At 42.6% G+C, this 16,766-nt stretch overlaps 1 protein-coding gene across 1 annotated transcript in view; it reads right to left on the bottom strand.

The window, feature by feature from the left end:
• The window catches only part of BMP3 (bone morphogenetic protein 3), a 34,715-nt gene extending 18,202 nt beyond the window's left edge, over positions 1 to 16,513 (bottom strand). Inside the window, exon 1 of the mRNA XM_026718920.2 lies at positions 15,816 to 16,513. Coding sequence (XP_026574705.2) covers positions 15,816 to 16,173 — 358 coding nt within the window. The 5' untranslated portion in view covers positions 16,174 to 16,513. The remainder of the gene's footprint in view (positions 1 to 15,815) is intronic.
• Positions 16,514 to 16,766: the final 253 nt, after the last annotated feature.

Genomic DNA, 16,766 nt, shown 5'->3' with positions numbered 1-16,766 from the left:
GAATTTATTTTTTTTTAGCATGCTGACTACCACAACAAAATAATTCTTCCTGAACCATTTGGTCAAACCAAATTGTTAGAAGGTTGATGCTGGTATTGCAATAATATCTTTTAAAACGACTCAGTTTGTAGGGCAAGAGAGAATTAAGAAATGTTATAATGAGTAAACATTGCAAATAAAATCAGACCGTTCACTTGCTTGATGTAATTATACCTCATGTAAAAAAACCTTTTTAAACAGGAATCCCCAATAGTATCCCATTTTCTTTATAATAATTAAGGTACAAAACATAATTTCTGAAAACAAAGTCACAGTACTCACAGATACAAAAAGTGTTGTTTTCTTTTCATTGCTCCTTAAAAGAAAAGAAAAGAAAAGCAAGGGAAGTCCAACTCAAATAAAAAACCCTTGTTGGCTAATATGGTTCAGAGACAACACTTTTAATGGTCACAGAATTATTGTTAGGCAATCAAAATAATTAATCTTTCTCTCCAGCATTTAACTGGTTTTCAATGCAAAGGTTATGTTCTTGTCTTAGAACATTTAACTGTAAGCATTCTCATGTCCTACTTAGGAGAACATCTATACAGTATTTAAATTTATTTCTAAATAATAGCATTAGCCAAGCCAAACTATTACTTGGCAGAATAAAATTCTACTTTTAGGACATGCTGTCTTAAAAATGTACCGGTACGTCTTGCTGAGAATATTATTGGAAATACTGTTCCATAATTGAAGACTTCTTGCTCTCCCCAAGATTAGATCTTTGGGCTCTTGAGAAGAGTTGCCAAGCCTATTTATCAAATTATATGTAGAGCTTAATGCTGAATCAGTTCTTCTCATTTTTCTAATGATACGGCCAGCCTAGAGATATAAAAGTTCAAGAGGACACCTCCAACAACTAGTAAGCAAGTTTTTCATGCAATCTTTTCTGTCAAATGCATTAATCTTCATTTCCCATACTTTATAACCAGCACATTCAAAGAGTTTAATCTCTTTTCATGTATTCCAGCTAGGTTAAATCAGCAATTTATGAGTAAGCTTAGAAAATCTATTAATGAGTGAAGAACACGATGTCCTCTGCATTCTACATCTCAGGTGCCTCTTAACTTTAGCAAATTTAGGTGTGGACTTCAACTCCCGGAATTTGCCAGCTAGCAGACTGGGGAATTCTGGGAGTGGAAGCCCACACATCTTAGAGTTGCAAATGTTGAGAAAAAAATACCAGATGTTATTTTAAACAAGGCAGTGGGGGAAATCTTCCTTATAGAAAAAATAAGTGTGATGGTTTCTTAGTTTGCAAGTTCGTGGTAAAAAAAATGCTTTTATCGAATAGAATAGAATAGAATAGAATTAGAGGGTAGAATAGAATAGAAAATAGAATACAATAGCATAGAGAATAGAATAGAATAGAACAGAATAGAATAGAATAGAATGGAATGGAATGGAAGGGAAGGGAAGGGAAGGGAAGGGAATTCTTTATTGGCCAAGTGTGATTGGACACACAAGGAATTTGTCTCCATTGCATAAACTTTCAGTATACATATAAGCAACAAGTGATAAATCCTGATCATAATCATAAAATACAACAATCATAAATCATAAGAGGCAACATTCAGTGATAGTCATAAGATACTAAATAAAAGCCATCAATATAAATCATAAGATACAAGCAACAAAGTTATAGTCATAAGATACTAAAGGAATAGGCAATAGGAAAGATGAGAAGAAGAATATGAATACAGCCCTACTAAGTGGTTTGTCATCCCAGGGCATAAGGCACTGTTAGCAAGAACATCCAGATAATCAATGCACCTGGCACTATAAAGATGTGCAACAAAAAAAAATCATTTATCTGGAAGATCAGATTAAATATCTGGGTTCTGTGTTTTAAGTCTAAACTGTAAAAAGAAAAGGTTCACATTTTTTTCTTTTTATTCATTTTTTTTCTGTTCCCCATCCTTTGCTCTTTTCCTTTCCTCCGTTCTCCAAAAGCACAGGTAATCTTCAACTTAATGATAGTTCTTTTAGTCACCATTTAAAATTACAGCGGCATTGAAAAAACAAGCTATGACCATTTTTCACACTTACAACCATTGCAACATCCCTGTGGTCACATGATCAAAATTTAGTTATGATGACTCATAGTTATGATGGTTGCAGCATCCCAGGATCATGTGATCACTTTTGGCCATCTTCTGATAGGCCAAGTCAATGGGAAAACCAGATTTCCTTAACAACTGTGTCACCCACTTAACAATTGCAGTAATTGACAATTCACAACTGTGGCAAGAAAAGTTATAAAATGGAACAAGAAGACTCACTTAATGACTGTCTCCCTTAGTAAAAAAAAATTGGACTCAATTGTGGTCGCAAGTTGAGAACTGCCTACAATTTATACCAATGAAACCATAATGGAGAACAATATTACTTTTTTCTGCACGTTTTAGAGAATTTCCTCTCCTTACATTCTAAGAGCCATTTCACACTTTTTAAACTTGGTATGCAGGAAAAACTTGCGTTCAAGGTTAAAAAAATAAACCTCTTCTGCACCAAAGTGGACTGAAATCATATACAGCGGTAGAATTAACCTAATATAAATGTTGTAATAGAAATCAAATTTCCCAGCTGCTAGGTGAATTTCAAGCCAATACTTTTCGGTGGGAAAGATGTTGACACAAGTATTGTTTAGTGTCAAGTTTGCCAGAACAAACAAACCCAGAAAACTAACTTAACCTTGAACAATGCAACTTTGAAACTCTGTAAAAAAAAACAAGCCAGCAAAGATTGCTTGGGCTATGGACATAATCATATTCCTATAGCCGATGCCTGCTCTTTGGCAATATGTGTACATAACATGTTCTGTCACACACCCAGTGTGCTGTATTTGCATTTACATTTGTAGGTATGTGCTGATTATATGATAACGCCATGAAAAACTATCCCAGGGAATGCTACCACCCATATCACTTGCATGTGATTCTGTGTGGCATGACAATTAAAACAAGAACTAAACAGTTAGAATAGTATTTGCTCAAAACTGGAAAAGTAAAATAATTCTGATAGAAGAGAATGTGATTAGGAAAATATTAGAATGTTCAGAAATGAATTGGTTAACACTGGCAACCAAAGGGAAAGAACAAACGGAATATTATATGATATGGGAACAACCAGTGTAATTTATCCATTAAAGATCAATTAAAGCCAATTGAAAGATCAATTAAAGCCAATTAAAAGATCAATTAAAGCCAATTAAAAACTGTGCCTAGTGGTTTGTGATGATTTGTCGACATTATATCTATAGCTAACTGCAATCCAGTGTTTAATTCGTTGTTCCCCAACCTTGGAAACTTTAAGAAGTATCAACATCAACTTGCAGAATTTCCCAGCCAGCATAAACACTGATTTAATTTACTGTTAATCTGTCTGCAACCGCTATCTTACAATTTCAGGATATCTTCTCTTTAGAATGATTGACTCCTGCTGGGATTCAGATGGACCCACAATTTTTTTTAGCTGCAGTAAGCAGCTTTGGGTTACTGATAACTTGTCAAAAGACTCTGCAAATCATGGAATTCAAGGTTACAATATATCTAAGAAATTGCTATTTTTTTTAGTCATCTATATCCTGTATGTTTCATTAAAAAGAAAGAAAGAAGAAACATGACCTTAGAAAAAACTACCACCATGTGGTGGTCCTGCCCTAAAGCAAAAAAAATATTGGAATAAACTAAGGAAATGGTTGCAAGAAATTATTGGTCTCCAAATAGAACTTAGGCCTGAAATGTTTCTTTTAGGGATAATCAGAGGGGTATTTAACAAAGAAATTAAATATATTACAATACATGGACTAAAGAGGCAAGAATAACTTTTGCACAAAGTTGGAAATTGGATAGTATCCCCACAGATAGCATGATAATAAAATAATGGATTGCGCAGAAATGGTCAAACTCACATTAGAATTACAAGATAGAGAAGACATAGAATACCATATGGTATGGGAAAATGGTACAATTGGTTAGACTGTAGAAATAAAAAATAATGTAAAAATGTTAGATCGACTTAAATGGAAATGTTGATGTCACATCACTGCGAAGACTGTAAATATGTTGTTTTTATATGTGTTGTTGTTTTATATGTTGTTGTTTTTTAATGTGGAAAAGTTGAATAAAAATTATTTTTTAAAAAAAGCTACCACCATACGATTTAGGTATTACAGCAAATACAATTTCAGTCTGTACCAATTTGAAAAATGTGCTGTCACATCTTAAGAGACAGGAGAGACATCGCCTTATTAGTTAAATCTCTTGCATAAATATTTCCCCAAATGTGAAAAACTTTACAGTCACTTCTATTTCTTTGGAACTTGAACTGAAAAAAGGATCATGGAGGGGAAAAAAGGAGAGAGTGAACTGTATGTTTGCAAGACTTCTGCCACCCACAGGCAAGGAAACAGAATATATGCAAACTGAAGAATGCAGCGATGGGCTTCTATCCAAAGATAGCTTTAGAATAATAAATACCTTTTAATCAACTTTCCCCAAAGGAAGCAAAATAACTTCCCTGTGAGGAGCGTGTTTGTGCATTTTTATCAATGGCATTTGCATCATCCAGACAGGGAATCTTTTTGTCAAGACAAATCTTGAGATCCTAGCTTATGGTTATTCTGGTTTGTTAACTAACATGACAGTAGAATTCCTAGATGTTTAGTTCAGTTTAGTTTAGTTTATTGTCACTGCATCTCATACAACGAAATCAAACACCGTTTTCAGTGCACATCATGACCATGACCATGAAAATAAACACAAACATACATCCTTCACCCTCCACGCATTGAACCGAAATGTTAATGTTACATTAAATCAGTGATTCTCTCCACCTTTTCTTCACCATGGACCCCCTTTAAATGCCATTTTTGGGCCACTGACCCTTAAGACTTAACTCAATTTTTAATCAGGTCCCCAACCTTGACAACTTTAAGACTTGTGGACTTCAACTTCCAGAATTCCTCAGCCAGCAAAGAGGAATTCTGGGAGTTGAAGTCTACAAGTCTTAAAGTTGCCAACATTTCTTTTTAAACCTTTGCAGGGGTGGGACATGACAATATTGGGTCCCCCCTGAATTAAAGTTTGCTTTAATGCAGAGCTTAACGCCAGCTCTGACTTCAAATGTGAAGTGAGGAAAAGAGTTAAAAAGTTGTGGGGAAAAAAACCACCTGAATAATGTACTTTTGGATTCCTCCCCCTCGTAATATGAAATTAACAGAACTATCAGCAGATATAAACGTCCATTCCGAATATTTTTTTATACTTTGAAGGGATCCAAAAAAGAAAAAAAGAAAACAGGAACTTTACTACTACAGGTAGTCCTTGACTTACGACCATAATTGAGCCCAAAATTTATGTTTGTTAAGTCAAACTTGGGTTAGGTGAGTTTTTGCCTCATTTTGCGACCTCTCGTGCCACAATCGTTAAGTGAATCACTGCACTTGATAAGCTAGTAATATGGTTGTTAAGTGAAACCATTAATTCTGCTTTTCAGAAGGTCGCAGAAGGTCGCAAAAGGGGATCATGTGACCCTGGGACACTGCAACGGTCATAAATATGAACCATTTTATAAGCATCTGAATTTTGATCACATGGGGATACTGCAGACGTCATAACTTGACAAAATGGTCATAAGTCACGTTTCTCAGCGCCGTTGTAACTTCCAACGGTCACTGAATGAACTGTTGTAAATTGAGGACCACCTGTACTGACTGACTCCAATTTGGACAGCTCACAAGCAACGCAGAACGGGCGTGCAGAGAGTTCTCAACTTATGACCACAGGTCAGCTCCAAATGTCTGTTGCTAGGCATGGTAGATACTGAGTGACTTATGACCTTTCTTGCCACCGTTGTTAAGTGAATCACTGCAGTTGTTTGGTAACATGGCTCTTAAGTGAATCTGGCTTCCCCATTGACTTTGCTTGTCAGAAGGATGCAAAAGTGGATCACATTGGGATACAGCAACCGTCATAAATGCATGTTGCCAAGTGTCCACATTTTGATCATGTGACCCTGGGGATCCGGTAAGTGTGGAAAACAGTCATAAGTCACTTTTTTCAATGCTGTTGTACAACATTAAACTAATGGTTGTCACTTGAGGATATCTAAAGTTATGTGTATCGGGAAGCCCTGATGCGCCATTTAGCAGGTGGAGAAGAAGAAAGCAAATGTGTTCACTGTTCTAACCAGAAATTCCTTGAATTTTCCCAAGAGAAATAAATTGTTATTACGGTATTCACCTCTGCTATTCTTAGAAATACTATCCAAGTTAAGGGTTGGGTTTTTTTTTAGCAGACTTGCAAGATGTGCAATGCTCAAGATAAATTTTGCATCTTGTTTTTTCCAAGCTTCGTGTTGTGGCCCACCAGCAGCAGACTTGGACAGCAAGGAGGTTGGGGAGTGGCGGCAGACCCAGACAGTGGTAGACTCGGACAGTGAGGAGTTTAGGGAGGAACGTGGCTGAGTCCTGGAGTCTGGGGAAGGCTCTGACGAGTGCTGTGTGTCGGAGGCAGAGATGGGGTCAGTGCCGTCTGACAGCTATCAGCTGTCTTCAGAGTCAGAGATCAGTGAGGAAGAAGAACAGCTGGAGCCTGTTCCCAGTGTGCGCATGTGCAGAACTGCCAGGAGAATGGAACAGCTAAGGAACAAGGGTCAACTCGGGAGTAAAGCCTTGGGTGGACGGTGAATGGCCCCTCCCATAGGGAATAAAGAGGAGCGAAAAGGGAATGGTGTTTGCAGGAGACAATTAGTTCAATTCATTAGGGTGAAGATCTGCTCCTGACTTCTCGCCGAGTAATTGCTGCTACAGCTTGGCGTTTGGATGATATCAGCCTAACAACTCTCCAAGCCTGATAAAGGTCTGTAGTTGTGAAATCTCATGAAAGACTGTTTGCCGGGACTTTTCTGGAGAGGAATTCCCTTTAACCTAAATAAAAGGGGTTTTATCAGGACGAGGAGTCTGCTTCACAATCTCGGAAAACCTAGGTCAGAACATTTAGTTGTGTCCTTTCACAAGGGATGGATTTGGTTAACAGGTAAATACGGCATTTTAAATTCAGATCATGGCTTTTAAAAACCACATAATACTATAGTATTTGCAAACAGGTCTTTCTCACTGAGTCCAAAGATGAACAAAAATATCTCTGTAAGACAACGGTTCCTGTTAATTTTAATATTTGTAATGTTTTCATGTTTTTTAATGTTTTAATGTGTCTAATGTTTTTATATTCCTGCTTTTATTCTGCTGTAATCTACCCAGAGTCACTTTGATTGATATGACTTTGCTGCACTGTGACTATATTAAGGACTATAACATAATACATTATATCACAGGATTATAACAGTTTAAACTTACATTACGCTACATCAGGGTATATATTAGTATTTCCCAACCTGCGGAACTTTTTAAATGGGTGGATTTAGCGAGGCAATTAGGGACAATCTAGAGAAAGGTAAAACACAAACACATTCTACTTTTACTACACTATAAGTATGGGTATAGATCCCATCACTTTCAAGTGAGAGTTATGACTATCTCCTTTATTTGGTTTTTTTTTAAAAAAAAATAATTTATGTATATTCCACCTTTGTTCTCATTTAACTGAACTTCAATTGCTTGGATTGGCCTGAAAGGGTTTCCTTGGTACAAAGCAGTAACTTCAGGGCGGTAATTCTAGAATAAAGTTTCTGAGATTTCACTTCTAAATAAACATACACAAGGACTTGCCTCCAGGTAAAAGAATGCTCTCCTCCCCCCGGTATTTAATTAATTATATTTAATTTTGCTTGATTTCTCTCCCACCTTCCATTAGGAGCTCAGGGGAGTTTATAAAGGAGTTGTCTCCGATAATTTTCTGTAGAACAACAATACTGTAGGTTAGGGAGGGAGGGAGGGAGAGGGAGAGCTAGAGAAAGATAGAGAGAGAGAGGGAGGGAGGGAGAGAGCTGGAGGGAGAGAAGGAGAGAGAGACAGAGGGAGCGGGAGAGCTGGAGGGAGAGAGAGGGACAGAAGGAGATGGAGGGAGAGAGCTGGAGGGAGAGAAGGAGAAGAGAGAGAGGAGGGAGTGGAGGAGAGAAGGAGAGAGAGGAGGGAGGAGAGCTGGAGGGAGAGAGGAGAGAGAGGAGACAGAGGGACGGAGAGCTGGAGGAGAGAAGGAGAGAGAGAGAGGGAGGAGGACGGAAGAGACGGAGGAGAGAAGGAGAGAGAGACAGAGGGAGAGGAGAGCTGGAGGAGAGAAGGAGAGAGAGGAGGGAGGGAGAGCTGGAGGGAGAGAAGGAGAGACAGAGGGAGGAGAGAGCTGGAGGGAGAGAAGGAGAGAGAGGAGAGCGGAGAAGGGAGGAGGAGAGAGAGAGACAGAGGGAGAGGAGAGAGAGGAGGGAGCGGAGAGCTGGAGGGAGAGCTGAGGGAGAGAGAGAGAGAGACTGAGGGAGAGAAGGAGAGAGAGACAGAGAGCGGAGAGCTGGAGGGAGAGAGGAGAGAGAGAGAGGAGGAGGGAGAGAGCTGGAGGAGAAGGGAGAGAGAAGAGGGAGCGGAGAGCTGGAGGAGAGAAGGAGAGAGAGAGAGAGGGAGAGGGAGAGCTGAGGAGAGAAGGAGAGAGACAGAGGGGCGGAGAGGACAGAGGAGATGGAGGGGAGAGCTGGAGGGAGAGAGAAGAGGGAGAGGAGGAGGGGGAGGGAGAAAGGAGGGAGAGAGACAGAGGGAGGGAGAAGCTGGAGGAGAGAGAGGAGGGAGGGGGGAGAGGGAGCGGAAAGGAGGAGAGAGGAGGGAGGGAGAGAGCTGGGGAGAAGGAGAGAGAGAGACAGAGAGGGAGAGCTGGAGGGAGAGAGAGAGAGAGAGCAGAGAGGAGAGAGAGGAGAGAGAGAGAGAGCTGGAGGACAGAGGAGGGAGGAGAGAGAGAGGAGGAGAGAGGAGGAGAGGAGGGAGGGAGACGGAAAGGAGGGAGAGAGGGAAAGGGAGCGGGAGAACTGGAGGGGGAGAGAGGGAGAGAGGGACAGAGACAGAGGGAGAGCTGGAGGGAGGGAGGGAGGGAGAGTCAGAGGGAGAGGGGTTGAGGTTGGTCTTGAACCTGGATCCGCCCCCCCCCCATTCAAATCTTCAGGACAATTTCATCCAGATTGTGTGTGGAGCTCATATTCCATATGAAAATAAAATGTCAAGAGAAGCCACCTTGTTGTTGTTAGGGTAACATTCAAGCCCTCATATCACCCTGACTATATAAATACAGATGGTCCTCAACTAACAACCACAACTGAGCCCAAAATTTATGTTCCTGATCCAGATAGTTGTCAAGTGAATTTTACCCCATTTTATGGCCTTTTCTGCCACAATTGTTAAGTGAATCACTGCACTTGTGAAGTTAGTAATCTAGTTGTTAAGTGAATCTGGCTTTCCCATTGAGTTTTGTTTGTCAGGGGGTTACAAAATGGGATCAAATGACCCCAAGACACTGCAACCGTCATAAATATATGCCAGTTGCCAAGCGTTTGCATTTTGATCACATGACCTTGGGTATGACATGTGTGAAAAAACAGTCATAGGTCACGTTTTTCAGTGTCGTTGTGACTTCGAGCGGTCCCTAAATGAACTGTTGTAAGTTGAGGGCTACCTGTACTACTACTTAATCCGCCTTACATTAAACCTAAACGGATTAACCTAAATTAAACCTTTTTTGGTAAGATAACAATTCAGCATTATACAAAAGGTTTTCCTGAAATAAATGGTAGCTTCAAGGAGATGGTATAGGGCAGTGGTGGCTAACCTTTCATGTGCCAGCACCCAGAAGACAATCTGCGCCCCCCCCCCATGACCCCTACGCATGCATGCACAATCCCCACCCACCCCTGCCGCCCCCTTACTTGCACTGCACCTCACAGCTGATTTTCAGCCAGTTTGAGGCCTGTTTTGGCCTCCCAGAGGCTTGAGGAAGGCTTCTGCAGGCTTTTGCAGGCCGAAAACTAGCCCCATTTCGTCACTTCCGGTATTTTCGAAAAAATAGATAGCTACGCATAGATAGCTGCTTCCCTGGAATTAATGAGGTGCATAGCTCAAATTAGGGATGCAGTGGCTCAGTGGCTAAGATGCTGAGCTTGTCGATCAGAAAGGTCGGCAGTTCGAATCCCTAGCACTGCAAATGGAGTGAGCTCCCGTTACTTGTCCCAGCTTCTGCCAACCTAGCAGTTTGAAAGCACGTAGAAAAATGCAAGTAGAAAAATAGGGACCACTTTGGTGGGAAGGTAACAATGTTCTGTGCGCCTTTGGCGTTTAGTCATGCCGGCCACATGACCACGGAGACGTCTTCGGACAGCGCTGGCTCTTTGGCTTTGTAACGGAGATGCGCACCACCCCCTAGAGCTGGAAACGACTAGCATGTATGTGCGAGGGGAACTTTTACCTTTATAGCATAAATTGCAATGCCCATCTGTGAGTGGGAAGAATCTTACCTAAAATGCCTCTATGTCACTGAAAGTGAGGATTTGAGACTTAACGACAATTCAGTGCAAAGGATTTTTCAGATTTCAAATAACTGAACTATCCACTGACAAATAATCCCCATGTAATTCCTTGTCTTTTATTGGACCACATGTGCTCATCAGGCCAAAGGTCTGGAATATTAAATTAAAAACAACTGTAGGATTAAGACTAAACTGGGGAAACCCCAGTGGCTTAAGCAAGCAAGAAAAAAAAATATCTGGGAGCACTTTGCAGGTGTCTGTATTGAAACGATGTTACAGGTAGTCCTCGACTTACAATCATTCATTTAGTGACCATTCAAAATGACTGAAAAAAACTGGCTTACCATCAGTCCTGATATTGTGATTGTTGTAGTGTCCCCATGATCACGTGATCAAAATTTAGGCACTTGGCAACTGGCATGTATTTGCAAAGGTTGCAGTGTCCCAGGGCCATTTGATTGACATCTGTAATTTTTTTTCCAGCCAGTGAAGTCAGAAGGAGGAAGCCAGATTTCCTTAACTACCATGTGACTTAACAAGGAGAGTTATTCGCTTAAGAACGATGGCAGAAATGGTTGTAAAACCGGGCCTTGCTTAGCAATAGAAATTCTGGTCCCAATTGTGTTTGTAAATAGCACTAGCAATTAGACTTATATACCGCTTTATAGTGCTTTACAGCCCTCTCTAAGCGGATTACAGAGTCAGCCTATTGCCCCCCAACAATCCAGTCCTCATTTTACCCACCTCGAAATGATGGAAGGCTGAATCAACCTTGAGCCTGGTGAGATTCGAACTGCCAAATGTCAGGCAGCCGGCAGTCAGCAGAAGTAGCCTGCAGTACCGCACTCTAACCACTGAGCCACTACAGCTCTTGGAGGACTAAATGGAAGACTGTCTTTTGACACATCCAAACCAACAACTTCATATTGTTGCGCATAGAAGCAAATTATTTCAGGAACTGCAATGTTGGTATAACTTAGCTATAGATTTTGACTGCAACAGCGTTAAGGTCAGAAAGGCATGCAGTAATTCATTTCGTGGTGCATCAGCGGATTACTCACAACTGGGTAATAGCCACAAGTGGTCAACAACCCAATTTGACAAAACACCCTCCCTCCTTTTGATTTTGATGGCTAAGAAAATAACTCTAAGTCTGCCGTTGTACGCACTTATTGCGGATAAGCATAACTGAACCCAGCGGGAATTCTTGCTAAATGAACCTACATAGTCAGCAAGCAAGCCTCATATTTCAGTAGAAAATATCAGCAGGAAAAACAACAACACTTTAAGTTAAAAATTAGAAAGACACTGAAAGAGGGAAAGAAGCAGCCATGGATCATTCTCGGGAAAGATATTTATTTTGACCATTCCACTGAACCCAATAATTATGAATATTGTAAGTTTTCAGGAATTATAGGCTATTTCGGAGTTCCGCATAGGGCAGATACAACATGTGCATGATTAGCTATTTAACTGCCGGCAAAACCAGCGTGCCAAATTCAGTTTTGGTGGTGAGAGAATTCAATGTCCCGGAGATGTGTTAGAAATATACCTAGGAAAGACCTGGGCATTTTATGTGAGGTCAATTGGAAATTAGAAATGAAATGCATGCCATACAACTGCATTGCTTTTATTTTGAAGCCAACCATATTTTTTTTTTCCCAATTTACATACGTGCATGCATTCATACCTCTGCAGCTTCACAGCCCTATTGGTTCAGCCCTCCGGTTCCAGTTTGTTGTGTGGGAAAATTAATTGCCCTGCCCTGTTGGAGAAAGAAAACACTCTAGTTCTCCAAACAGTTTCTCTCTCTCCTCAGATCAGATCTAGAATCTATGGGGATTCATTTCGACCTGCTGAAACATACAGAATTGATTTTTTTAAAAAAATGGTCTAAAAGACAGCGGAATTCCTTTGTTTACGGGTCAACGCTAGGAGATGGATAGTTAACAAAGAGCAGCAGAGTAAAACTTGAGTGTAACTTGGAGATCCAATAATTCTGAGATGTCAATTGTTTTCAGTATTCCATGTGGATTCATGCCTAGATTCTTTTGCTAAGAAATAACTTCTATCTCTATAAGAATACCTTGGTCCCGAAATATATTGTGCAAAAAAAGGTTAATATTTTCAGTAGTTTATCTAGGGAATAGCTGAATCCGCTGTAGAATTGCAGGAGAATTTTTCCAGACCACATCAAACTTACAATTATTCCAAACAGCGCTATATGTTTTTAGAGGCATGCTGAAAATAACTTATGGTTAACTGCATATTCAGTAGCCTAGTGCATTTCTTTCTTTACGTAAGCAACAGATGCACATAAAACTGACTTGTAGGCCCAGTAAATATGCTAATATAAGAGTATGAAATATTACTGAGCCTCATTGCAATTCTGTAATTAGATTTCAGATTGCAGAAAAAACTTACTGAATATTCATCAGAGATCGAATACCTAATGACACTGATTTTCATGTAAGCAAGATTTTGAGTTCCAAATGTATAGGATAAAAAAGACTTGAGTTTTAAAGATTTGTATTCTGCCTTTATTGTTTTTTTATAAAGAAGTCAAGGTGATGGATATATATATCCATCACCTTGACATACACACACACAGACACATGCACCCACATTCATTCTTCCTCTTTGTTTTCCCTACGACAACAATCCTTTGAGGAGATGTGAGTTGAGAGAAAGTAACTGGTAGTTCAAAGACACCCAGCTGGCTTTCATGCATAAGGTAGGACTAGAACTCACAGTCTCCTGGGTTCCAGGCCAGCATCATAACCACTATACTAAATTTGATTTGTGGAATTGATTCAGGCCTATACAATTCTGAGCTGCATAGAATTTATGCAAAGACAGTATAACAACGAACAAATTACCCTCTGCGCAATGGGCTGTTTAATGAAATGGACAAAGAATTGTTCAGAAGGAACATAAATTATCAGACTGATTATCCTGCTCAGAAGCAATATAATTTCCTGTGTTATATTATTGTGTGCTTAATCATATTAATACGCCAACTGATTACTTCTAACTAAAATGCTGAGCTAGGCAGATTTTACTTCCAAGTAAGCAAATGCAGGATTGGATGAGAAAGCTGAACCCTTATATCCAGAAGGCTTAATAGGTACAAAGTGGAACTTCTATTGATTTTTTTCCCTTTCTTATTTATACTATTGGATTAGAGTTTCAACCCCTGCTTTACATTTTTATACTACTCCAACAGCTTCTAATTATAAGGCACCTAATATATAAAAATCAGTTAAAACATTAAGTCATGCTGTTAAGAGATAGTTTTAGAGAAGAATTAACGAAGACATAAGAGAAGAATTAAGGAGAATTGACCAGTAGAACAGCTTGCCTTCAGAAGTTATGGCTGGTCCAACACTGGAGGTTTTAAAGAAGAGATTGGATAACCATTTGTCTAAAATGGTATAGGGGGGTTGGACTAGAAGACCTCCAAGGTCCCTTCCAATTCTGTTTCGATTGATTGATTGAGACGTGGCTACTCTCTTGTAGGTTTCAAAAACAATATCTTTCTCAATTTGAGCAGGTAGGAATTATTTTTTGGGTGGGGGGAGGTATCATAAGGGATAAATCTATGTACAGCGATTTTGAGACGAGACTCTGGACGTGGTCCAGCTGCCAAATCATTCACCAAATCCCTCGAGAGAATTCACTGGAGCAAGACGCAAAAGAGATCCGCAGATCCTGACGTCTCAATGAACTTTCGTTCGCTGCCTGTTAAGAGTCTTCGGCAGGGCAACTTTTATTAGCAGCCGCAAACTTTCCAGCATGTAATAATTTCTCAGGATCTAATTTATACCTGAGAAAAAAAAAAGATCAAATGCCTTAGAAGCAGCCCTTAATAATTGGTGAAGTTAAATTAAAGTCCATGGCTATACTCTGCTTTTAATTAAAAAGAAAAAGAAAAAAAGGATTTACTCAGTTGGATGTGAACTGTCTTTCCTACCTCCCCTTGTTATTTTTAATCACTTATAGCAGGTCTTCCGTAGGTTCTAAGACTGACAGCTCTGGGAAGTCATTTTTTTTAAAGATATGGAAACTCCGAGTATTTCTGCAAACAAACCCTGTTTATGCAAGAAACTTCTCTATCGTTTGCTCCCGGTCACCTTCCCTGCCAGAACACTTTTAATCCCTATAGCTGGTCCAGGACAAGTTCACTTCAGCTTCTATTTTAACATGGACTATATAAACCAGTGTCCCACCCTTCTTATAGGGAAAATCCCTCCAGGATAAGAAGGACCCTCGCAGCCCCAGTTTCCTTCTTTGACTTAGAAATGCGTCCACAGTTCACTCCAAAGATGCCTCACGGATACTGATACAGATAGTCCTCATCCTTACGACAACTGAGCCCAACATTCCCGTTGTTAACCGAGACATTTGTTAAGCACCCTTTGGCCCATTTTACAAACTTTCTCGCCACGGCTGCTAAGTGAATCACTAACAGTCAATAAGCTAAGTAGCCTGGTTGTTAAGCGAATCTGGCTTCCTCATTGATTTGGTTTGTCAGAAGGTGGCAAAAGGGGATCCCATGACCCCAGGACAGTGCAACCGCCATACATAGGAATCAGTTGTCAAGCACCTGAATTTTGACCCCATGAGCACGGGAGGGTCATAGCTGTGAAAAAAAAAACAGGTGATTAAGTCACCTGTTTCAGTGCCCTTGTATTATCTTGAACTGTCACTAAACGAACTTTGGTAAGTTCTGGTACAACTTTATACTAGCGGAATAAAACTCCCTCAACGCCTTAGGTTTGGTTTAGGCAGGCAAGAGCCACGGGGCGCTTGTTCAAGCGGTTCCCAGCGACCCACAGACGAGGAGGGGGTCCAGGGCTGTGTGTGTGTGTGTGCGTGTGTGTGTCTGTGAGCGTGTGTCTGTGTGCTTCGCCCTCAGGCGGTTGGCAACCACGACTCTTCCTCGCAGCAGCCGCGCCGCTTTTAAAGCCGCGCGACCCACGGCGCGTGCAGCCGGCGCGAGCGAGAGGTTTTCTCTCCTCCCCCTCCCTCTATTTAATTGCGCACCTGCGACCGCCAGCCGGTCCGCAGCTCACGCGGCCCCCACCCCTCCCCAAAGTCCCGTCTGGGCGCGCGCGCGCCTTCGCCCTGAGGGGAGCGAGAAGCCCCGCGAGAGCCGCACCTGTCAGCAGCCGCGCGCGCCTCGCTCTCCCAACCCCCCCCACACACACACCCCTCACCTGGACGACAAACGGGACCCTCGCGCTGAGGGAAACGTCCGCCTGCCCGTCCCCCGCGCTCCCCACTTTCCGCGCGAGCCCTCCTCGGAAACTCACCTGCCGGCAGCGCTCGGAAGCTCCGCACCGTGTTGCCTTCACGGAGATGAAGCAGCCGGGACGTTCCGGGCGCCTCGGAATCCCGACTCCGACCGCTGTAGCGGACGTAAAGGCGCAGCATGTGTTCCGATACTTTGTCCCCGGCGGAGACCACCGGCGGCGGCAAAGGCTGCTGCTGTTGCTGCTGCTGCTCGGCCGCCTCAGCTTCTGCCGCCCGGCTCCTGCGCCCGCCGACCCCTCGCCTTACGCTCCCTTTAGCGAAGCCGCCCGGGCGCTCTCCGGACCCTTCGGCCAGCAGGCTGCAGCAGCTAAACCACAGGCACCCCCACCAGAGCAGCGCGCGCGGAGAGCCCGCCATGTCTCCCACCGCTGCCTTGGGGGGTGCCGGAGGTGGAGGTGGAAGAGGACTCGCTCCCTCAAGCCGCCCGTTCGAGTCCGGAGCGCGCGGGAGCCGAGCGCACAACCCAGCCTCGCCGCTGCCACGGCCGCGGGTGGGGCGGGGTGGGTTTTGCGAGAAACCAGGGAAGGAAGGAGGGAGGGAGCTCTTCTGGCGGGCGTGTGTGAGTGGAAGGGCGGCTCTCAACCTGCCGGCGGGGCGAAGGGAGAAGCCGGCGCGAGCGCCACAGCGGGGAGACGCACGCGGGCGCGCGCGCAACAGCAGCAGCAGCAGCTCCGGCAGGTTCCTTCGCCCCTGTCTCTCGAGTGGGGCAGGCTCAGTCCTGGGCTGAGTTTTGTACGGCGGGCGTGTGTGTGTGCGCGTGTGTGCGGGACTCGCAGCGCCCGCGAAGCGGCAGCCAATCGCCTCCTCCTCCTCCTCCTCTTCTTCCTCCTCCTCCTTTCGGAGCCGAGCCGGCTGCGAAAGGGAAAGTCTCGCAGCGAAAAGGGAGGGGAGGGGCGGGGGGTTGCGCCACCCTCAAACCCAGCCCGCCCGCGATGCCAAGGCGAACCCGC

The sequence above is a fragment of the Pseudonaja textilis genome, chromosome 6 (genome assembly GCF_049901715.1).
Source record: "Pseudonaja textilis isolate UNSWEBS1 chromosome 6, rPseTex1.2, whole genome shotgun sequence".
Lineage (NCBI taxonomy): Eukaryota > Metazoa > Chordata > Lepidosauria > Squamata > Elapidae > Pseudonaja > Pseudonaja textilis.
This window is presented reverse-complemented; position numbering and strand designations above follow the sequence as displayed.